Source organism: Fundulus heteroclitus, chromosome 3, assembly GCF_011125445.2.
Source record: "Fundulus heteroclitus isolate FHET01 chromosome 3, MU-UCD_Fhet_4.1, whole genome shotgun sequence".
Taxonomy (NCBI): Eukaryota; Metazoa; Chordata; class Actinopteri; order Cyprinodontiformes; family Fundulidae; genus Fundulus; species Fundulus heteroclitus.
In genome coordinates, this window is record NC_046363.1 from 22,325,891 (window position 1) to 22,350,372 (window position 24,482).

Here is a 24,482-nt window from a genome sequence, read left to right on the forward strand (position 1 = left end):
CCTTAAGGGAGGGAGTCCTACCTCCATCTTGGAGGGAGGCCACGGTCTCAGTGATTCCAAAAGAGGGTAAGGACCCAAAGGAATGCGGATCTTACAGACCTATCAGTGTTTTAAACCAAGATTATAAATTATTCACAACTATTCTAACCAAAAGAATGGAGGAAGTGATGCCTTTTCTGATTGATGAAGATCAAACCGGGTTTATTAAGGGCAGACAAACTCAGGATAACATAAGGAGAACCCTTCATACTATTGAACATATAAAAAAGGAGAAAATTGGAGCTGCCCTACTTAGTATGGACGCAGAAAAGGCATTTGATTCGGTGGGGTGGGAATTTCTCTATGCAGTCATGGAAAAATTTGGTTTTCATGAAAAGTTCATTAAAGGCATTAAAACATTATACACATCCCCCATAGCCAGAATTAAGGTAAACGGGGACTTGTCAGGAACTATCCACCTACAACGTGGCTGCCGTCAGGGCTGCCCAGCCAGCCCAGTGCTCTTTAATCTCTATATCGAACCTCTTGCTCAAGCCATAAGACAGAACCCCATCCTGGAGGGCATCACAATAAAAGGCATAGAACATAAAATATGTCTTTACGCAGATGATGTCTTGGTCAGCCTAAAGAATCCAGAGTCGGGTATTCCAAGATTAATGGATTTCCTGTGTGTGTATGGAACCCTGTCAGGCTATACCCTTAATGTCGATAAAACACAAGCCTTGACATTCAACTTTGTCCCATCGATGGATCTTAAAAACAAGTATAAATTCAACTGGAACTCTACCTTTATTAAATACCTGGGTGTGAAATTAACAAAAGATTTAACACAGTTATTCTCAGAGAATTATGTAAGTATTAATTCCCGGATAAAGGAAGATCTGGATAGATGGACCTCCTTACCCCTAGAACTGGGTAACAGAATTCTGACAATTAAGACAAATATCTTACCCAGATTACTCTATTTGTTTCAGTCCTTACCCATTTGTGTCCCTGAGAGTCAATTTAGAGACTGGGATAAGTCGATATCCCGCTTTATCTGGAATGGCAAAGCTCCCAGGGTCAGATATAAAACTTTACAGCTGCCTAAATGTAGTGGGGGGATGGGCTTGCCATGCCTTAAAGACTACTATTTAGCGGCACAAATAAGACCACTGCTGCTCTGGTGCAATAAAGACTATTTTGCGAAATGGAAAGAGGTGGAGTTATCACTGTCGGACAGACCTTTACAGAGCCTATTAGCAAACCCAATCTTAGCTAAAGAATATGATATCCAGAGCCAGTGGGTTAGATTCTCTATAGAAATTTGGTTTGGCCTGGTGAAACAACTTAATATTCAGAAAGAGATTAGAATTTTAATGTGGCCAACCCTTGACCCAGATTTTAAACCAGGTATGAGTGACGGAGGTTTTACCCAATGGGCGAGAAAGGGACTCTCCACCTTATGTCTTCTAATCGAAGACCAGGATTTCATAGACTTTAAAACCATCTCGGACAGATATGGTCTCGCCCGGCAGGATTTCTATAGGTATCTCCAACTCCGGCACTATTTCGATAAGAACATTAAAGGACTATTAGAGCAAAATATATCAAGTATCACGAAAATGTTTTTCAAAGCCTATAATTCAAAACTGTCCAAAAAGATTATTGGTGATCTGTATAGACATATATCGGACCTAAGAGGCCACTCGACAAACTATATTAAAGAAAAATGGGAAAAAGAATTGGGAACCGTAATTACTTTTGAAGACTGGACAAATATAATTGACACCCAAATCTCCACTACGTCCTCACAACTGTGGAGAGATTTCTCCTGGAAAAATTGCATTAGATTTTTTATAACACCAAAGCAAAAGTGTAAACAGACTGGACAACAACCTGTATGCTGGAGAAGTTGCGGACATGGTATGGCAGATCATACACACATATTCTGGAGTTGCCCCGCTCTTAAACCCTTCTGGAAAGAAGTCCAAAGCACAACCAGAGAAGTCCTGCAGTACAACTTTGATTTTACTTGCCTGTCATTCTACCTAGGTAACATGGACACTGAACTACCAAAGAAAGACAGATACCTCTTAAAAATTTTCATGGCAGCGAGCAAAAAAGCCATAACAAGAAGATGGCTTAATATGGAACCCCCCACGATTAATCAGTGGAAAGCCATAATTAAAGACATTCAAACTATGGAACTGCTAACCTTTAGTCTTAGATTACAAAGGGACAAAGGCAACGCCCTCTGGGAAAAATGGAATATCTACACCACAAGACAAGGTGATAACCTTCCTTAAGGCTTTGTATATTTTGGTTTAGGAAAACAATGACCATAATGCTATAATCAGTGGCGACTTACTCGCAACCCCCTGGTTTCGGTTGTGTGTTCTTATGTTCTTAGGAATGTGTGTATGCGTATAAGTACAAATATGTTCGATTAACATGTCTACTTAGACACGTAAGGGTATGTGAACTCTTGCACATTCGTGCTCAGATGCACTGGCTTATGTGTACATGTTTATTTTCTGTTCTTTCCATTTTTGTTGTTTATTTTCTCCTTCACCAATTTGGGCACATAGTGGTCAGCACTTTAATAATTGCCTGCCATCATATACATACCCTGACAGTCTTTGTACTGATGATACACATGTTCTGTGCAAAAAACTTGAAAAAATAAAGTTATAAAAAAAAAAAATAATAATAATTAGGTATGGGAGTCAATTTCAAGAATTGATTCTATTCCAATTCAAAAGTTTTAGAATCAATTATTTTCGATCTGATCTCAAATTGGATTGCTGGCACTAAAAACATTTTTTACTTGTTACCTGAATTGCATGACTGTAACAAAACTGTGTAGTTATGCCAAGTTCTGCTGGGAAATCAAATATGGCGCCACAAAGCCTCTAAGAGGAGGGAAACATGAATTTCTCTAACTGTTCTTGGTAGATGGCTGCTGTGGCGGATTACATGGCTGGACTCATTCAACAGAATTTATATGGAGCTATTCTAGTGATGCCAAACAACTCAAAGCACTGTACACTAGTGCCACAAACACCACTGGCACTCATTAATCACACTCATCTATAGATATAAGACATAGATCAGTAGGGAACCTGTGTGAAGTGCCTTGCCCAGGGGCACATCAACATATGGCAGGGGGAAGCTGAATGCAAACCCAAAATATTTCCATTGCAAGAGGAATGGTCTACCCCAGGGGTGTCAAACATACGGCCCGCTGAACAATTTAGTCCGGCCCTGTGGCTAAATGCATTATCATTATAAAAAAAAAAAAAAAAAAAAAAAAAAATTCAGTGTCCTGTCTGGCAATGTGGCAATAAGATGCCACAAAGAGCTCATCAGATTTGACTTTCACAAGTGGACAAGATAAAAGGAAGAGAATGATAAAACAATTATTGAAAAAAACATGTACTTTGTTTAATTGTAAATATGCAGTTCCTATATTGTCCACGAGGGGCGCTGTGTTTTAATTAGCAGATTAAGCTTCAGGTGTGGAAAAATTCTAATAATTTCCTAATTTTTATCTGTTTGATGTATTTTGTCATGCAGGACAGTGTTTTTAAGTTCCAAAAAATGTGAATAAATGTTTTTCAACATTGTATAATCACTGTGATCAGTTCTTATGCATAATGCACAAGTAAATGTTTAACTGAGTAAAAGTATTGTTGAAATTGCACATACTTTTCTTAAAAACGCTGAGGTTATTTATAATATATTGTGTAAAAGTTAAATTAACTTAAAAAAATCAACAAGTCCACATTTATTAGTTCTATTTAATCTTGCAATGAGTTAACTCGTGTGGCCCTCTTGAGATCAGATTAAGCTGTATGCGGCCCCTCAACCAAAATGAGTTTGACACCCCTGGTCTACCCTCTGACTCTTGGATTCTGTGAATCTCCCACTTTTTCTCCAGACTCTGGGACCTTGATTTCAAAATAAAAGCTACATTTACTTTCACCCCAAAAGAGGGCATTGGACCCTCAGCAAAAGCCCAGTCCTCTTTGTCCACAGCCAAAGAAAGGTGATGCTTTAATCCAGGTTCTGGAAACATCCGTGTTGGGGTGGCTCTTGAAGAGCCGACTCCAGCTGCAGCCGATGCTTTGCAAATCGGCCCCAAATTTTTAGGAAGACATTTGGGCCACAATCTTCTAAAGGCTCTCGTTTTTCCTGTCACCCGTTCCTTCTTCTACCAAAGTTTTCCTTCAACTCAGTTTTCCATAAACATGCTTGAATATAGCACTGAAAAGCCAGCTTCTTTAGCAATTATCTTTTCAATGGTCTTGCATAAATATAATAATTTTGCAAAGAAACTGTATTTTAAGTTGTCAAATCATCAAAATAAAAGATCATCCTTTGTCATGTTTATGTATCTCACTTTTTGAATTTAACTACTGAGGTAAAGCTATTCCAATTTACTCAAATGCACCTGCATGCATGTATAAGTACGAGGAAATCTAAGGTGTCCAATTATCTGCCTCGGTAATACAGGCAGTAATTAGTCTTAATTATCTTGAGAGGTCCTCCAAATTAATCTAATTTGTATTCAACAAAACTAATGCAACAGCTACACTTACATTATTGATGTTTTCTCGTAGCTCCGAGTCTGTAGAGAGGAGACTCAAGTCACTGAGGCACAGCGAGTGATTTGCATCCTGTAATGATAAAAACAATTAGTATCATTATTATTATTATATAGTTTATAAACTCACATTTCACTAAACTTAGACTATTACATTTTTTATCTGAAAATGTTATTATTGAAAGTCGAAAACTCATCTGGGATATTGTAGCATTAACAGTAGGATTTTCACACATGATGCATAAAACCTTTTTAAATTCAATCTAATTTAACACATTTATTTCCCCTCTTGCTATCATAAATGTGCACAAACATGATTTTAGCTGCGTTCTTCGCTTTCTGGAATCAGCTGTAAAGGCTTCACGCTTAACCTTATTTTTAATGACCACAGCAAAATGCTTTCTAAATGATCGAGGTTTGAACAAAAATCAGAATTTGAATAACTTGTGAATGAGTGAGAAGATGCAATGTGTAACTTTATTATAAGCATAATATATCAGCTAAAAATGACTATATATTAAATCAAACGTTTAAGATTGAATGACTCAAAAAAGAGTTATTTAACAACCCCTATAATACATTTTATTAATAGAGCTTTGCTTGTGTAATTCTGTATATATGTGAATTAGCTTCATGTCAAGAGCTCACAAACAACAATCTGAAATCCAGGCCACCTAGAATCACACTTTCACAGCAAGACAGCTGAACAAACAAGTGTTTCATTTTGTGAGATGCTGCTGTGCAATGACTCACTTCAGAGTGTGGGTGGGTGATGGTGACGGTGAAGGGCTGTCCTTTGTCGTGGCCCCGGATGTGACTCTTCAGACTGTACTGGCTGCTAAACTTCTTTTCACAGCCGTCGCTCGGACAGTTAAATGGCTTCTCCCCTGAAAAAGAGACAAAAAAACAACAACGTTTGAACAAGATCCAGAGTCCAAGTGTTCAGTAGTATGTAATAAACATACGGGGCCTTGCAAGGGTATTTGTACGCTTTGAAATTCTTTTATATTTTAACTAAACTATTCCATCGCACCTCTCGCTGTTTTTTTTTTTTTTTTTTTTTTTAGTTTTCACATGACTGATTGAACAGTGCTCTGTGAGCTGGCCAAAGCTTTGAGAGCTGATTTATGACCTCAACCTGCTCTAAATGTCTCCACAACTTTATCACCAACCTGTCTGGCGTGTTTCCTAGTCTAAGTGATGCTTTTCATTAATGTCCATTCATCCTGGCCTTAGCTAAGCAGCTGTATTTAGAATTAGATCAGATTACACACACCAGGAGTGTATTTATCTATTAGCTGACTGGATTAGCCGACACGCGACTTTGTTTATTGTTCTCATAGTAAAAGGGAGTTTAACACAAACGTATGCCACACTTTAGATTTTTATTTGTAAAACATTCAAAAACAACATTTAATTTTCCTATCATTAAACCACTATGCTCCGTTTTGTTCTGTTGCATCATTACATAACATCCCAATAAAACACAATGAGGTTTGTGGTTGTAACGGGACAAACTGTGGAAAAGATCGAGGGTTGTGATTGAATGCTTTTGCTAGGCAGCGCTTGTCTTCAAAGCCCTTGGAAGCAAACGAAGCAGTTCAGTCTAAAGCCAAGACTGCCGTCTTAAACCATTCAAGTAATTGTGACGGCATCACAGACGATCCAAAAATACATACCCGTATGCGTTCGTACATGTGTTTTTAGGTGATGACTTGCAGCAAAGGCTTTCCCACATCCATCGTGGTCACAACTGTAAGCGATAGCAGAGAAACGTCTCAGCTCCTTGCAACAAAACTGCTGACAACAAACTATTTGTCATTCATTCAGAATACAGCCAACCCCAGGCTGGCCATGTGTAAACATCAAATGCATTATTTCAAAACTGTTTGCACACACCAGCGAACATTGATGCATCCTATTTCCACTGCCTTTGAGTCTCTACTCGAGTTTCAGTTCCCCAAATTTTGGACAGAGAAGAAATAAAACTGTGATTTTGATTGAAGTTTCTCACCGAAATGGCTTCTCCCCAGTGTGAGTGCGAATGTGCTTCCTCAGGTCGCTGAGGGTGGTAAAGTACTTTGTGCATCCTTCAGATTCACAGTTGAATGTCTTTCCTGTGTGAAGCCTCTGGTGTGCCTTTAGCCTGCGAGAGGAGTCAAGTTTGGTTTATTACCCCACGATAGGAGATCCAAAGAGGAAGAAACTAGGAGAACACATCAGTTTTATCTAGCATTTGTTTTTTTTTTTACCTAGAGTTCATTTTAGATATATACGAAGCTTTCAAATATAACCATCCAAATCTGGTGAAACAAACAGACAATAAAAGCAAGAGCAAAGTCCACACCCAATCACAGCAATAACACAGCAGCTGGGTAGCAATAAGAGAAGGAAGAGGAAAGTTATGTCATTAGAGAGAAAATCCATCCATGTGTTACATTGGACGGCTCCCTGGGGTAACGACCTCTGACACACACAAGCTGACGGCACATTGAAATCAAGACCAAGGCATTCATGTTATAGAAGCAGTAGAAATCAAAAAGCTTAGAACAACATCTGAACTAATGACACGCTCGCTCACTCTAAAATGAGACTATCGTTTATCAAGGTATGTTGCGTTATAGATATACTTTTATGTATTCCAGTAGGATATTTTTCGGCCTCATTAAAATTTATATAACTATCTACAGCTTTTATGAAAAGAAAATCAATTTTATATATATATATATATATATATATATATATATATATATATATATATATATATATATATATATATATACATACATACATACATACATACATACACACACAAACACTTTATTTCTAGTAATTTAGATGATTATGCTTTACAGATACTGAAAACCCACAAATTTTGTCTATATTAAACGAGATCAATAATAAAGGGGCTTTTTCAACAAACTAGTTTGAAAGACCGCTGACTTGCCAGGCAGGAAATTAACACCCTCCACAGGAAGGGTACGCCACAGAAAGTAATCATTAAAAGGCAGTGACTTTTCCCAGAATGCCAGATTCAAACATATCAAAAGGAAGTTGAGTGGAGGGAAAAGTGTGCTGGACAAAAATGCACAAACAGCGAGGATGACCGCAGCCTTGATTGACAAGCAACATCCATTCAAGAATTTGACGGGGGCTTTAAAATGGAGGTACATGAGGTTGAAGTCAGCCCATCAGGAGCCATATGGTCAGATGAATCCCACACATGGGCTACTAATGTCACATTACTCGTGTCAAGCTACCCCTGAACCAGAGACAATGTCAGAAGCGTCTTACATGGGTTAAGTAGAAAAAGAACTGGATTGTTATTCAGGCCTTCCTGCTTCCTTCTGCTTAGCTTTAGTCCATAAATTTCATCCTGCAGGACTTGGTGCCAGGCCACAGTGTGACAGGAACCGAAAACTGGTTCAACAACCATGGTGCTACTGTGCTTGACTGACTGAACTCCATAAAGATTAATAAGCTGTGGGCTGTTGACAAGAGGAAGATGAGACACACTAGACCCAACAATGCAGACGACCTGAAGGCCACCATGAAAGCAACCTGGTCCTCCATCAGACCTCAGCAGATTTATATATATATATATATATATATATATATATATATATATATATATATATATATATATATATATATATATATATATATATATATATATATATATATATATATTATCTGATTTAATTTTATCGAATGGAGTAAATCCAGTGTCCATTTTCACATGGTGGATTGAACAGTGGACCGTGAGATGTTCAATGCTTGACAAGTTGTTTCATAAACTAATCCTGCTTTAAACCTCAACACAACCAGATCCCTGACCCGGCTGCCGTGCTCCTTGATCCAGCTTCATTTAGAAAGAAATTCAATTACACACAAGTGCGAGTCACCATTTACTAAATAGGTGACTTCTGAAGGCAATTAGTTACACTAGATTTTATTCAGTCACATCAGAGCAGAGGGAGGGGAAGAAAAAGGCAAGCTCCTCTTTTCAGATTTCCCCCAAAAAAGCACAATGTTCCTTTTATTTCACAACTTCATGTATCTATCTGGTAAAATGTAAACATAATAAATAAAAGTTCTTATTGTTACATTGAAAAATATAAAAAAGTTCAAAGAGTTTAAAAAAAATTGTCAGGTGCTGTAGATATAGCTATAAATGTATTAAATCTTGGATATCATAAACATGTTTTCTAACCTAAATTTTTATTTACCAGAAAACAATCATCAAACAGCTACATCCAAACTAAAGCTGGCACATTAGGGATGCTGGAAAGCTCACCTGTACAGCGTGTTGAAGGCCTTTTCACAGCCCTGCACGTCACACTCAAAAGGCTTCTCCTTCGTGTGAACACGGACGTGGATTTTCAGGCTGTAGGAAGTGAGAAAGGCCTTTCCGCAGCCCTGCTGATTGCACACAAAGGTGTACTCGCCTCGGTGCGTTTTCTGGTGTGTCCGCAGGTTTCCTGCTGTGCTGTAGGTCCGAGGGCAGCCTTCAAAAGTGCACTGATAGCGTTTTACCTGATAGATGGAGGAAGGGAAATAAAAAATTACAATAAATGGTCTAGTCTACAGGGATAATTGCCAAAGAAAGGGTCTATTGCTCCTCTTAAAGCTTGGCTGAACAGTTTTCTTTTTTTAAAAACAGTAAATAATCGTTGACTCAGCTCAAAGATAACAGACCCTGATATATGAAGTGACAATCTGTGACAGTGCGACCTTTCAGAGGGGACTTGAGCTGAATGATGCGGCCACGTCGGTGTGCAAAGCGGCCGAGCAGAAAGGACAGCGACGATGACTAACCTCCCATCCAATATTGTTTCACATTACCGACGTCCATCGCAGTGTGGTGGACTCACAAAACCACCGCAGAGCGGCGTGAATAATAGCACTCCATTCATCTTTTCAGAAAAAACAAACAAAGCGATCGCATTTTAAACCCAAAGACAGGAGAATAACGCGCGTGGATCGCCTCCTTCATAATAAACCCTTCTACCTCAGCTGGCATTATCTTGTTTAATTTCTGCTCCCGACCTTTTTCAAAGAGGCGACAACAGAACTGCAGCGTAATTAACGCGGAAGCAGGACAAGTGAGATTAATGAATGTTTAATGTGTCAGTGAGGAACCCCCCCGCAGAGGTAACCTGTATCCTTACAGCCTCAGAGGACACACATAAAACATGGGCCGTGCACATAGAGTCATGGCAAAAAGAAAGTACATCCTTTGCCAGTTCTGAGGTTATAAAGTTTAATGACCGTACGTTTAATAGATTATAAAATGATTGAAATCCAACCTGAGGAGTACGAAACCACGCACCACAGATTCCACCGTGTTATTATTTATTAACGCGGGGGAAGGTTGCGAAAACGGAAAAACATCTCAAAAAAACCTAGACATGTACAAAATATATAGAGCCCAAAATGCAAACGGCATGTTTATTATTGACTGTAAACAACATAGCTAAGTTTTAATTCTCACTGACAAGCATTAATCTGACGGATGGGTGTCTAAGGCGTTTTCATTTTGAATAAAAGTGTGTAGGACGGTGTATTTGTTAAGCAAACATCTATGCAAATGAACAACGTTAACAAGCTAAAGCTCATCTTTAAAAAAGCGAAGCAAGTTTTCCAAAAAATTAACTGAATCAATGTAACAGAGTTTTGGACCCTCTTGTCTGGAAAAGACCCTTCAGCTTTGCTTCAAATAGTTCTAAAAATATTTATAACAATATTAGCATTCTCCTGGCCAAGCTGCGGATCTCTTGGGCTCCTCCAGACTGGATTTTATTTACGGGTATCAGAGTAAAGGGTTGTGAACACGAATGCACATCAGTTTTCACATTTTAATTTGTAGAAAATGTTAAAAATCACCTATCGTTTTACCTTTGCTTCGTATTTTTAACTACTTTGTGTCCGTCTCTCCCTAACGAACACATTGAGGGTTGCAGTTGCAACTGGAGATGCACCAATCCGATACCTGCAATATCGGCCCCGATATTGACTAATTAGCTGGATCGGATATCGGATTAATGATGCCGATCCAGTCATTTCTTTTTTTTTTATCAATATCATACACAGCAATATAGTTACGCTGATCTAGTCACTTCTATTCTATGTTTGCAACGGTGGTTATGCACAGCAGCTAGCGATGAGAAAACACAGAGCAAGCTAGTCCGACCGCAACATGCAGCATCTGCAATGCGTAAATTGCAAGTGGGATGTTAAGGTTGGTAAATTCAAAACCACAAGCTTAACTAAGCACTTCCAAAAGCACCATGCTAAAGAACATGCAGAACTTTTTAACAATGTTTATTTCAAGCCTGATAACTTCACTCCCATGACAAGGTACACTGTTTATTCATCCAACAGTAGTATCGGATCGGTATCAGCCGAGGTACCGGATTGGAAAAAAAAACTGTAAACATAGTTGTAATGTGACAAAAATTTGGAAAACCTTCAAAGCGGTATGAATACTTCCACTAATGACTATCATGAAATACAAAAAACAGGGTTCTCGCAAGCACATTTCAATGTGTGGTATGACACGGATGTTTGAGAGCAACAAAGAAAAAGTCAGTAAAGCTCTTGAACGTGCATCAGCAAAAGTATAAACCTCCCGGACGACATAAGCTAATGCTAGCTGTCATTAGCTTGACGAACAGCTAGGGCTGGGCAATAAATCGAGGTTTTTAAAACATCGAGATGGTCTATGTTGCGTTAAAATTACATTTTTATGTATCCCATTAGGTTATTTTTCAGCTGTTTCTCATATTAATCTACAGCTTACTGGTATCATCCTTGATTCATGTTTTGGAGGTACCAGCATGCTGGCAAGGTTCGGCTATGCCATTCCATGGTTGTTGATTACCGTATATTCCAGACTAAAAAGCGCACCTAAAATCCTTACATTTTCTAAAAAAAAATTTTAAAAACCATGGTGCACCGTATATATGATTACTATACTTGTTGTGCTTACTGAGCGATTTTATGTGGTACGATGAGCTCAAAAATCTGTTAAAATGTGCAAGTACGACTTTGAATGAAGCCACGCAGCTCAATGGGTATTTGGAGCATTACGGTACACTGTGTTACTACCTGATCGGGCCCCTGAGCTGTCTACAAGACTGCCTGACTGTAATGTCTAAACTAGAAGTGCCTTGATGTAAGGCAGCCCCCGCCCAGAGTACATTAGCGCTAGCAACAATAAACCTAGTAAGTTAATTCAATATAAAAGTTACGTTTCATTTGGCCTTATGTTAGAAACAGGGCAGTGTCGTCCAACTACTCTGTCCTCCTGACAGAGACGGATAGCTCTCCCTCTCAGGAGAGAGCTGTGTATGCGGAAGGGCAGAGTGATATTACACAGTTGGGAAGAATATTTAATGTGTTTTATAATCCGGTGTGCCTTGTGGTCTGAAATATATGGTACTTGAAATTCTTCCTTCGTCTCATTGCGACTGAGTAGATCACATTTCACAGGACTAATACTAAACACAATAAAACAGTTTAATCAAATAAGCAGACCTAAAAGATGAGGCATAAAGTAACACTGAGTTTAATATTATAATACTCTGCTTGAATGATCTCTTTGATCAAATCCAGGCCTAAAATGTATGGAGCTCTTACCTGGACTTCATAAACACCTGAGAGTGCAGAGCACCTGCTTGAGCTATTGTTAGACAGAGTATTCCCACTGCAAGCGGTACAGCTTGTAGTTTGTTAATTAGGCTTATATAATGTTTTTATGTCTGAATCATTTTCCTTTGAGATCTGGGCCAAAACCATGGGGGAGGTTTACAGAGTACATGACCACCCAGGTAAGTTTCTGTTTCCCTGTTTGTTTGAAGCTCTTGTTTGAGAAATCACATTACAAAATCCAGGAGAACAAAAAGAGCCTTTCTCCTGTGCACTCACAACCAGCTGCTATGCCACAAGCAGGACGGGAAGTAGGTGGGGAACGCTGTTGTTTACAATATACATCTTTTTGTTTGGAGGAGAATTAAAGCGGTCGGAAATATCTTTAAAAGCGCTCTAGTTGAGCAATTAGCTGCAATTGATGAACGATCCAGCACAAACAAAGGAGAAACGTTACTTCAGCAGAAACAACAACCGAAGCCCTGTACCACTAACAACAATCAATGGGAGACCCTACCCCTTACTAACACATTACACATAGTTCTGTCTGGAAACAGCAGCGATACTGCTTTTTGCGTTATAGCGTATGCATCGGTGTAGGCTTACCTCTCTCTGCTTAGTCTCTGGGCACTCAGAGTGCAAGGTGAGCGTAGCGCCCTCTATGTTGCGCGGCATCGGGGTGGAGCCCGGGTTTATCGTGAACTGGATCTGGTCGGGAGAGATCGTGTGATGCACGTAACCCTGCGACATGCCGTCGGGGTCGGCCATAAAGGCCAGAGAGCCCTCCTCCTCATCCGCGTCGCCCTCCCCCTCAGTTAAAAAGGTGACGCCGTCTTCATCGCCACCACAGTGGCCCTCCTCTTCGCCTTCCTCGTCCAGACGAATGGGGTCTCGCTCGATGAGCACCGTGGTGCGGTCGTACACGCGACCAGACGAGGACGAAGGCTCGGCAATCAGGTCGTCGTCTTTGTCGTAGCGGATCTTGTCTTCCTCCTCTTCGTCTTCCCGCTCCAGTAGATCCACCTCCACCTCGAAGTACATTGGCGCCTCTGTTCGAGGGCCATTCTCACTCATGGTCCCTGGTGCCTTCCCTTCCTTTGCAAGAAGGACCGTACACTGGCACAGGTAAAAGTTTTACCTGAAAAATAAAAACAGCTAAATTATATGGGGCTTTACTTTTGGGTAGTTGGACAGTTCCTTGTTCAAAGAAAAGGTAATTTGCTCAGAGACATTATAAAAGAACAAACAAACAACAGGACTTAGCCCAACATTTAATTGAATAAAACTAACCAGTGAGTCTACAGGTGGCATTTTGGCTCTAGTTGCTTAAATGACGAGTATACTGCTGGCTGTGGTGTCACCTCAAAATTAGCGTTTTATTTGTTATTTTGGGTTGCATTTTTAAGAATTTCTACACATAACGTAATCATATCCAGAGACAGATCACAGTGTTTATGTAAAACAGCGTTTAGCATTTGCATGAAAATGATTCAGACTTTTCAAATCAGCTAGAGAGTCTGTTAGTTATTGTTGCCAAGCACCTATATACCAAAGATCCAACAGATTTTATAAATAAGCACAAGCTTAATTAGCCTGAGCAAGGTTGGGATTCCATTAAAAAATAAAAAAAAATAATTTATGTCATTTCACTAATTGCCTGTCATACTTAATTTTAAAAATAGGTGAAGGCGAATATCTTTTGTTTGATCACATGATATTCCTTCTATGTTAAAAATAACCTTTGGTAGAAAATTACAAGTTAATTAAAAGGAGATTTATTCTGACCATGAAAATACATATTGTTAACCACTTCATGACAAAAAATTAAAAAATAGAGAAAAATGTAAAATAATTTTCTTCAGGTCTTGCATCACAACATTTCCAATTGAAGAGCATAAACCCACCCCCCCCTCCAAAAATAAAAATGGGGAATAAAAATTCTTGCCAAGTCAACCTGCCAAGCTAAAGTCTCAGCCTGAACAGCTGAACTTTTCACATCTAAGTTCATAGAAAGCACTGGTGTCAACTTCCGAGTATTTGATGTTCACCACTGACTCACTGAACAAAGCCCTGCATGATGAAAGAGGATATATTAAAAACCGACATTAAAGATATGAGCCTGTATTGTATATTTCCCCCCAATAATAACTATACAGACAGCAGAAACTCACTGTAGGACATTGTTAAAGGTAAAAAAAAAGTGCTTCTAATTTTCCTCAAATCCATGTTTGTTCTGGAATATTGTTCAAATATTTTGTAGCAGCTATTAGGGTTCGACGATATAGAAAAAAAGTATATTGATTAAATAGAAATCAAATTGATTAATATGGATAATTATCAACAAATTTAAAACATGTATTTTAAGTGCAGCCCTGGCTATTTGATGCTGTTGCTTAGCGACCTATTTTTAGATACATTTTAGATACAGAACACAAACACTGAATTAAAACGCAACCCTTTATTCAACCAACTTTTTACCAAAACTGCAAGTTAAAAAGATAAAAATAACTTGTGCTCTCTGAAAGGGGCAGAGCTTAGTTCCTGGGTCTGCTTTGTGATTGGTTGGGAGGAGTAATGACTAATATTAATCTACATGGCTAGAATGCAAAAGGAAGGAAAATTGTTATTCTTTTGAATTTTTATTGACCCTTTTTTTTTTCTATCATGGATATACACCTATTGATCGATATATATCGATATTGAATTATCGTTAAGCCCTAGCAGCTATAGAGAACACAAGTAAACCGTTTTGAAGGAGGAACTTGATTAAAATGTTGAAAATGGGTGAAAAACAGGAAAGATACAAATGGACAAATTCAATGTTTAAGTTATATGATAGCAAAATCTTTCACAGTTGTAGACAAAAAAAAAAAAAAAAAAAAAAAACGTATCTGAAAAAATAATTAAAATGTGTGTTTTAGAAGCTGAATTTATGGGGTTTTATATATATATATATATATATATATATATATATATATATATATATATATATATATATTTGAAACCCATGAACATCTATGATCCCCTCAACCAACAAAACCCAAAACCGCTGCTTAAAATTAATGTTTTTATATAATAAGTTAGCTTTGAAATAGTTACAAAATTGTCTGAATTTTTCATATTTATAGTAGTTCAAAAATGTATGAAAGTCGACTGACTTATAACAGCCCTTAAAATTAGGCAAAAGGTCCTAATTTTTAAATCCCCTCCCTCCAAGCCACATTAGAGGGTTTTCGGAGAAGGTTTAGCCAAAATAATATCATGCCACAGCAGTTAAAGATATATAGCCACATTATATGCCTTTACCAAAAAGACCTAAATCCAGTTGATCAAGATAAAATAAGGCAATATACTCCAAGCAAGTCCTTTCTGAACCTAAAAATAACCACCACATCGGGCATGATGAGCTGACATGAACAGACATGACATCTACCGGCAGTACCGCAGAACTATCAGAAAGCCAGATGGCGTCTACTAAATAACACATAAATAAATAACGCCGGACCGAGCCTGAGCCTCTGCAATGCTTCGCTGTAAAGCGGAAGCTCTGCGTGATCGAAGACCAACCGTTATTAATTAAACCGATCTACAACAACTCTATGAGCCTCATATCAGAAAATCACAGAGAAATTACTTTCCTGTTCATTAACTGAAACAGTGACACAGCATCAAGGTAAGAACCAATCAATTGATCTATTTATGTTGTTTGTACTTAAGACTGTAGAGGCTAAGAAGGGCATTCCTATTATGTATTAATCAGTATTAATGAGGACGTTTACTCATGTCAATCAACTCTGCAGTCACATCTGAGCCTCGGCAGCTTTAGTTAGCTTCAGTGAACATCAACGTTCATACAGTATTCCCAGCACTATTCCAGTCTTTTCTCTCTTGGAATCATGCGTTTTTTTTTCTCTCCACTGTATCTTGGACTTTTATTCATAATTTTCACACTTCGCTGGGAGATGCTAATAGCTGTTAGCTGCTTTCTTGTTTATCCCCTGCTGCACATGCTCAGTGTCATACCTCGGTTATTATAAATAAGCATGAAGGGCTTTATTTACTAACAAACTGAGCAAAAACAAAGCGTAAGAGTGCAAAATAATAACTAATATGCCAGCAGGACGCGATACTCTTTAATGAAAACCTGCAACCAGAGTTAGTTACTGACGTATAAATAAAAGAAAAAGGTCAAATAACATGTCTAAGTCTAGATACTGACTAGGCCACCCCAAACATTTCTTTTTATCACGCGTGTTGCATTCAGAAGTAAACTCTCTGCTGTGCCTCAGATCCTTGTCCAGCAGAAAACCCCAAAATACTGGACCTTAAGGTCGGGAAGAAACAGCTGGAGATCTGTAAGTTGCCCAAGCCTGAACTCAGCAAAGCAGCTGCAGACCATCACAGGACCCCCGCCATGCTTGACTTTTAGTACGTTATATAAATAAAACAAAAATGCTCTTAGTTTAACAGCAAATGTAACAGAATGTGCACCTCCTACAAAACATCCTCTTTTTACTCCTCAGCCTACAGAAAATCTTCCACGAAAATTGGGTTTCCTCAAGGTCTTTATTTCAGCAAACACAAAACTAAAGACTGATTTTGTTTGTTATCTGATCTTTAGATTGGAGCATGACATTTCTTTTTGAAATCCTTTAGCCTAGCTTATGATGCTAAACGGTTTATTTTTTTTAAGTCACAGGTGTCAAACTCCAGTCCCTGGAGGGCCAGCGTCCTGCAATGTTTATGTCTCACATGGAGACACACAACCAACTGTGTTGGACCAGATACATGTCCAAAACGTGCAGGGCAACATGCTTAAAGACTGGAGCCTCATACCCCCGGCCTAAAGAATTTCACAATTTTCACAAGATAGACCGGTCACTCTCAATCCTAATACCAACTGATTGCTTTACCTTATCAGAGAGCCACCAAGTCCTACAGAACCCCGCAAATCGCCCTTTCATTTAAGTGAGATATGCAGCAGTAGGGCAACCCCTAAAAAAAAATAAAACTGCAGGACAGTGGGTCCTGAGATCAGGGCGGAGAAACACTGTTAGAAAGTAATAAAGCATGATTATGGTGGGGGAAACAGAACTCAGAAAGGAGCGCTTATATTTTCACACAGGGTCAGGTTGATGGTTGATAAGAATAGCCATTTTGCTCTTAATAAATTAACTCATGCACTTTTTAAAATATTTACTACAGTTATTTTTCAGCACTGCATCTAAGTTTGGATAATTTTCCAAGTTTGGCTGGTAGCCTTTAATGCTAACCTTAAAGCTTAAGACTTTATGTCTTTAATAAACATCGTGTTTAAAGTCCCAAATCAAAGCCTATACCTTTTAAAGCCAGAAGCGTCACAATACGAACAGAGACCTGACAGCACCACAACACAGTCTCTAGTGGTTTACTATGTACCAAAATGCCCACCATTAGCATTCACAAAACGCTATTATTTTTGAGTCTTCGCAGGGATGCCCACGTCTCATAACCAGAACCAACTTTTCCATTTTCGAAACATGACGACTAAAATTTGCCCTCTGAACACAAACGTTTGGGAATCTCATCAACAGCCAAGCAAACCACTCGTGTGTTCAAAAGTTTGTCCTACAACCCAGGTTTCTCGGTCCTCCCCAAAATGTGACAGGACTGGGGTTGTTAGCCAAACACCGTTAGTTAGCAAACTAACCTGATATCTGCCTTCATTTGCAGCGTCCCTCCGTTCTATCGCCTCATTTAAAAAAGGACTTCCGTGGTTGTTCGCGTTCAGAAAACTCAACCGCAAACAAACAAGACGCCAGTTTTCTCGATAACCGTTGAGTTAAAAGTGGTTAAATGGATGCTAGGTTGTTAGCATTGCGCAAGCTGTGTCAACTACATGTCTCACATCAGGCATAGATGTGCTAGGCAGCAACTCTTTAGCTCGTTGCTAAGCTAAAGTATTAGCTAGCGCTGCTAATGTCGACAGTTGACATCACGTACCAACGGCGCTACGCGCACAACACGTTCAATGCTAATTAAACAACAAGACGGCAAACCGACGGCAAAGTTTACCGGGTACGCGGAAATGACAATAAAATATAATTTTACCTTTCTTAAAACGTGAACCCTATCCCCCAAGCTCGGGATGGTAAGCACTTTCTTCCTGTCTCCTCCCAACAGGGGGATGCCAAACAACGTCACAGATCACAGCCATTTGTGATGAATTATGGGAAACTGCATATATGTAACTGGAACATAACATTATTTCCGAGGAGCGTAGTAAAACGCAGGTCACGACAGTTTAAAATAACTCCCCCGCAACTATCAAGCTGATAATAATGAACAAAATACTAGTTTTGCTACAAAACTATATAAATTGGGTTTGAGTCAGATAATCTTTGTGTTGTATTTCTGCCATCTCTCATTTAATATTCTCGACTATTAACCTGACCCATGCATACTGCACATTATGCTGTGCAAATAATTTATATATTCCCATTTATTATGCAATTTTTCCAAAAACGCAAATATATTCCCATTTATTATGCAATTTTCCAAAAATACAACATTCTTTGTCACTGTTTATACCATTGTTTTCCTTATATCCCAAATGCTTATAGCCCCTCTATTATCCAACCACCTTCTGGTCAGTCTGTGCACATTTTACTTCTTCATTGGATGTGAAATTATGTTGCTATGATTGGTCCCAACTTCTGGATGACTCACTAACAATATGAGCTATAAAGCTTTTAAACAGTGATCTAAAGCTAAGAGAAAAACATTTTTTTTATTTCTAAAAAAAAAAAAAAAAAAAATAATAATTATATATATATATATATATATATATATATATATATATATATATATATATATATCTATATATATATATATCTATATATATATATATATATATATATATATATATATATATATATACACACACACAAATAAAAAACAACATTTCACTAGGGTGAAAATGTATACATTTTGACAGTTCAAATAAAACAATGTGAAGAGAACAAAGACAAAGATTTTAAAACAATTTTAATATAAAAAACATTAAAATACAAGTTTTTCTTTAAATAAAATATACATTTAAAACTTTTAGACTTCTACAGATCTACAATAATCAGTGATAATTGGATCACAAAACGTGTTCAAATTAAAATCGTTATCTCTTTAATGTAAATACACTACTTTGCTATACACAAATGTGCTAAAAAACAAATCATTACAGTTAATTTCAAATACTGGACTTTTTTCTTTTAGTGTTCCGCTTTAGCAAACTAGATCAACTCTGCATCTAGGAGGAATGTTGGGTCAGGAAATGCTGAAAGAACTCCTGTGTTTTCGTCTTTTCGGCAAAATCCTGCTTCTTCGACGACCTCAGGAGCAACGAGGCAAAAATGGTGGCTGCACACACAGAGAATTTATAATTTATAGTGCATAGCAGAATGATCCCTGTTAAACATTAAATAGAAATATTTTTCTAGGCCCTAAAGTTGCATAAAAACACTTAGCAAACAAAAATCCAACATAAAATTCAGTAATATGAAACATTATTAAACTTTAATTTAAAAGGTTTAAAAAGAAATTTGCCCTAATTTGTAAGAAGCAAAGCAAACAGCACTATGAACAGAATACAAACTAGATTTGGTTTCATTTTCACTGTTTTTGGGTTAGTTAGTATTCTGTTAGAGTAAGATCTTTTCACCAACATGCCTTTCACTACAGACATAAAGAAATTAATTCACACAAAGGAAAAGAAGCAATTTCATTTCTTCTTCTTACCTAAAATGGCAACATCTAATCGATTGCTTGCGGAGTTCTTTAAGAGCTCGCGGAGAAAGGCTGCTAAATAGTTGAACACATTTTTATGGCACAGAGGTAGCATGGAAATAACCTGAATGCAAGGGAGGGAGGGGGAAAAAAAACAATCAGAAGACAAAATTTAGTTTTATTCCCCGACACGTCGTTGAACATATTTCCATAAATGTTTTTTTTCCTTACTTTCTCACACTGGCCTGCATTGGCGCAGCATTCAAGGCACTGCTGGTAAAAAGCGTAGGGAATCACAGGCTCTGGGAGGGCATCTAAAAAGAGAAGAAGGGCTTCCGCCACTGAATGGTTGCTACCCGCTGCAGGTCACCAGAGTCAAGGAAGCGTTTCTTGTTGAGAAATATACTGAAGATTTAACTGTTTCTGTTGCATTTCAACGATTCTGTAGTATACTGCCATTAAAAACCAAAATAAACGTGAGATGATGACAGCAAGCTTAATGCAGTTTCAGTAGATTTAAACAGCTTTTACTACACTGTAATAAATATCATTATCTGTTTAAGCCGATCCAAATGTGGAGTATTTACATTTATGAAACACTAAAGGAATTATAAATGGTGGTGTTGGGCGCTAATCACCAGCCTGCTTGTAAGGGGTGGGGCCTGAAGAATTTGTGCCATTATCTTATTAGCCATGTTTACATGCACAAAATTTCACGATCGGACTAACATGTATTCAAATCAAATAATCGGACTGTACTGTTTATATGGGCACACAATCAATTAATCCAATCATAATGCGTGTGTATATGCACCTGGCTTTACTCAGAATATAACTAATGACATGCGCAGCTATAAAATCCCCCCCCCGCCCAAAAAAAAAAAAAAAAGAAAAACACAGAAGTACTTGGGTCTTTGCTAAACAACAAAAAATAGTAAACAAAGCAGTATTATACGAGTTTGTTTGTCTTCCGTATGCCAGGATGGACTTGCAAAATGTTCTAATTATGGAACGTTACTGAGTCAGCTCTTAATTTTTCGCCCGCAAAGGTTTTATCGTTTTAGCGATAGTTTTGTTTCCAGACGCATTTACGCCACTCACCAACGTGGAAATACGTCACGTTTAACTTGGGCGCACTCTGGTCAATTTGTCACATTCACAATAATTTGATCCTGACAAGCGTTTACATGCACGTTATCTGGATTATCAAATCGGCATAATCGCCACCGCTCTCGTTCGGATTATGATTTCATTCCATGAAGCATTTTACTCCGATCGGCCCTTTATTCTGATGACTTTGTACCATGTAAACGTAGCTACTGTGGGATACAAGCAGGAGAGCTGTGGCTGCTACTAGCAGGAGACTGAAAGCTACTATCCTCACAACTCTGGGGACATAAAAAAAACGCAGATAGTTGAACTTGTTTTGCAGGTGGCTGCGTCATCTTTTCTGGCGTCGTCAGTGTCTAGTGGCGGAAGTGTATGCACAAGTATCTGCATGTCGGTGATACAGAGAGCACAAAAATGTAACAGAAATGACAGTGTTGTGAAAGTTAACATAAGATTGTGTTATTTGAGTTATAAAAGGACAATATATAGACCTGTTTTATTTAGTTTAGAAAATACATTTGATGTAATTATATAACTTGACTGGGGGTGGGGAGAGAGGGGGGGGGGGGGGGGTCGTTGAAGGGGGGGGGGGGGTTATTTATTTATTTTTTTTTACCATTTACTAATGACAATTTTAAAAGGATACGAAGAGAATCTGGCATCCCTGAATCAAGACAATCTCTTATTTCAGCAAATTCAGTCCGAAGTCCAGGTTGCTGAAATAAATCCTCCTGTAAGTAGAAACACATTTTGATTTATTGAACCATTGCATTTTTAACTTTAGGTTTCATTCAAATACAATAAAACTAAATTTATTTTAAGATAGGGGTGTCCTGATACCAGTTTTTTCCCCAGACAGAGTACAAATACGAGTTCTTCAGTTTAGATACTTGCCAAATCCAAGTACCGATACTGAGTACTTAACAAATTGGTACTGATAGATCACAAATAATTTAACAATATCACTGACCACTGAAAACGATTAATCATAAAGCGCAATATATTTAGTTATAGCTTCTCTCATTTTTTCTTTTGGAGGGTCAGCAAACAACCTCTTTGTGTATAGCAACACTACCTGGTATAGAGGGCATCTAGCCTTTAAATTGCAGCGTAGCTCAGCCCAGGAGGAAAAAAAATAAAATAAAAATCAAGCACGAAATTGGTATCGGTTCAGAGTACCAGGTTGCTTTTACAAGTACGAGTATGAGTACTTGATCCTGATATCGGGCCCAATACCAATACTAGTATCGGTATCAGGACACCGCTATCTTAAGACCTAAATTATTAACTTTGATGAAACAGTTTTCAATCAAATCCCAATAAGAAGCAAGAAGAGTAAATTCACTCAAATCCACATTAAGAGGCAGTCATCTGTGTGCAAGTGCTCTATTTTTTACCTCATAAACATGCTCAAAGTTATTTAGATTTTCACCAATGCAAAAAATTCAGAATATCTGTTTTTATGTTGGCAAATTTTGAATTTGTGAATACTTTCTATAGTTGGCAACTTGTCAGAGTGCCACAGGAAGACTGGGACACACTACATGGCCTCCATATATAGGCAATTAGTATTTATGGTTACTTAAAGCCTTATATACCTTTAACTTGATAAGGCAAGGAAAGCTTATTTATATAGCACTTTTCAGTAACAAAACAAATAAAGTCTGGCATCTTTCTCTGTAACCACAGAACAAAAATGAGACAAAAACAGACTGGTACACGAATAATGAAAGACAAAACAATGTCTCAGCTTATCCCTGACCAAATATCTTTGCAGCATAGATACACAGAAGCTGAATCCATCGAACCTTTCCTCACCTGATTGAGAGCATTGCGGAATAAATGATCCACCATCATCCAAAGCTCTTTAGGAATGTCAAGAGGCTTTTCAGTGGTTGCTGTATCGTCTTTTGGAGACTTTTCAGCCTGACGTTCAGGATAATAAAAAAAATGCACATTTGTTCAACACTTGGAAAAAAATGGCAATAAATTAAAGGAAAAACAGGTATTCGAAGAGGGTGCTAACCAGCTCAAGAAGGGTCTCTTTTGGCATGTCTTGAATGGGTTCCCTCATGTGACACAGTGAATAGATCGAAGTACCGTAGCAGCTTGGCATATAGTTTCCCGTTACCGAAATGAAATAGTCCTTGCCTCGCTCTAAATGCAGTACCAGAATATCTTCGATCTCCTGCTTACCACAGTTTAGATCTGGTGCTGTGGAGCGATTTACGAAGACCTCCAGCTCAATGACCGTAGAACCACCTGGAAAACAAGAGATGCAGACACAAGTTCAGAAGATTGGAGGCAACGGCCATGATGTACATTTGAGGCAAAAGGCCACAACTGGGATGCCATAACAGTTACACTGCAAAAAGGGAACTAAAAGTAAAATTTTCTTGAAAGTAATGTATTTTTCCTTGTTTTGAGCAGGTAAATAACACTATTTGCCAATGGAATAAGATTTTTGCACTTAAAATAAGAACAATTGATCTCCACCATCTTATTTCAAGTGCAGTTTAATAATTATCTTATCAAAATACTCATTCCATTGGCAAATAATCTTATTTACCTGCCCAAATCAAGGACAAATACACTAATTTCAAGAAAATTTTACTCACTTTTAGCTCCCTTTTTGCAGTGTATGGCTATTGGGATGAAATGATGTTTCGCTAAAATCAAATCTGTGGCTCCTCGTTAAAGAATAGCGCAAGTTCCAGAGTTTTTGCAGGAGTCTGCCCCCTCTGGTGCCTAGATGAAATGACACCAGTGTTATGCACCAGCATGGGAGAAGAGAGAAAGCATCTGCTGCTGCGACAGTACAGGTCGTTTATTTAGAGGTGTAACGTCTTCTGAGGCAAGGCAAGTTTATTTATATAGCATCTTTCAGTAACAACACAATTCTAAGTGCTATGAATGTTGAAGTTAGCCCGTGTTCTCTTCCTAATGTGTCAATGGCAGCAGAGACTCAACAAATTAGCCAGGCGAACGACAGCGAGTAAGTGGTGAAGGTGGACAGCGTCCAGAGAAAGCAATCACTCTCTCATGAACTGACTAATGGAGCCTATAAAGGCAACAGCTTCAAACAGGAAAACTCATTTTCAGTCAGGTAATTGTAAGGGCATGTATGAGAAAGAGAAATAATAATATTTAACCCTTAAACTTGAGCTATGTAGGGCTGGGCGATATGGACCAAAAATAATATCTTGATATTTTTAGGCTGAATGTCGATATACGATATTTCTCTTGATATGCTTTTCTTTCCATAAAGTAATAATAATAATAAAAAAAAAAACATCTCTGAATCAAATTTTTGTCCCAAATGGCAATTTTTTTTAACAGACAGCTGTAGAGAAATATAAGGATCAACTTTATA

The 24,482-nt window shown here is 38.1% G+C and overlaps 2 protein-coding genes across 3 annotated transcripts in view; both read right to left on the minus strand.

Annotated features, from left to right (window-relative positions):
- LOC118556341 (metal regulatory transcription factor 1-like) overlaps positions 1 to 18,411 on the minus strand; it is a 28,845-nt gene extending 10,434 nt beyond the window's left edge. Inside the window, exons 1-7 of the mRNA XM_036133096.1 lie at positions 18,329 to 18,411; positions 12,845 to 13,376; positions 8,886 to 9,124; positions 6,603 to 6,734; positions 6,268 to 6,341; positions 5,342 to 5,475; positions 4,584 to 4,661 (exon numbers count right to left, since the gene is read on the minus strand). Coding sequence (XP_035988989.1) covers positions 4,584 to 4,661; positions 5,342 to 5,475; positions 6,268 to 6,341; positions 6,603 to 6,734; positions 8,886 to 9,124; positions 12,845 to 13,312 — 1,125 coding nt within the window. The 5' untranslated portion in view covers positions 13,313 to 13,376; positions 18,329 to 18,411. The remainder of the gene's footprint in view (positions 1 to 4,583; positions 4,662 to 5,341; positions 5,476 to 6,267; positions 6,342 to 6,602; positions 6,735 to 8,885; positions 9,125 to 12,844; positions 13,377 to 18,328) is intronic.
- Positions 18,412 to 19,247: 836 nt separating this feature from the next.
- Positions 19,248 to 24,482, minus strand: part of inpp5b (inositol polyphosphate-5-phosphatase B) — a 28,446-nt gene continuing 23,211 nt past the window's right edge. For both annotated transcript variants that reach the window (XM_021324641.2, XM_012878747.3), the window contains 6 exons: positions 23,136 to 23,371; positions 22,928 to 23,035; positions 21,756 to 21,840; positions 20,231 to 20,358; positions 20,012 to 20,123; positions 19,248 to 19,633 (listed from right to left, as the gene is read on the minus strand). In XM_021324641.2, coding sequence (XP_021180316.2) covers positions 19,524 to 19,633; positions 20,012 to 20,123; positions 20,231 to 20,358; positions 21,756 to 21,840; positions 22,928 to 23,035; positions 23,136 to 23,371 — 779 coding nt within the window. In that variant the 3' untranslated portion in view covers positions 19,248 to 19,523. The remainder of the gene's footprint in view (positions 19,634 to 20,011; positions 20,124 to 20,230; positions 20,359 to 21,755; positions 21,841 to 22,927; positions 23,036 to 23,135; positions 23,372 to 24,482) is intronic.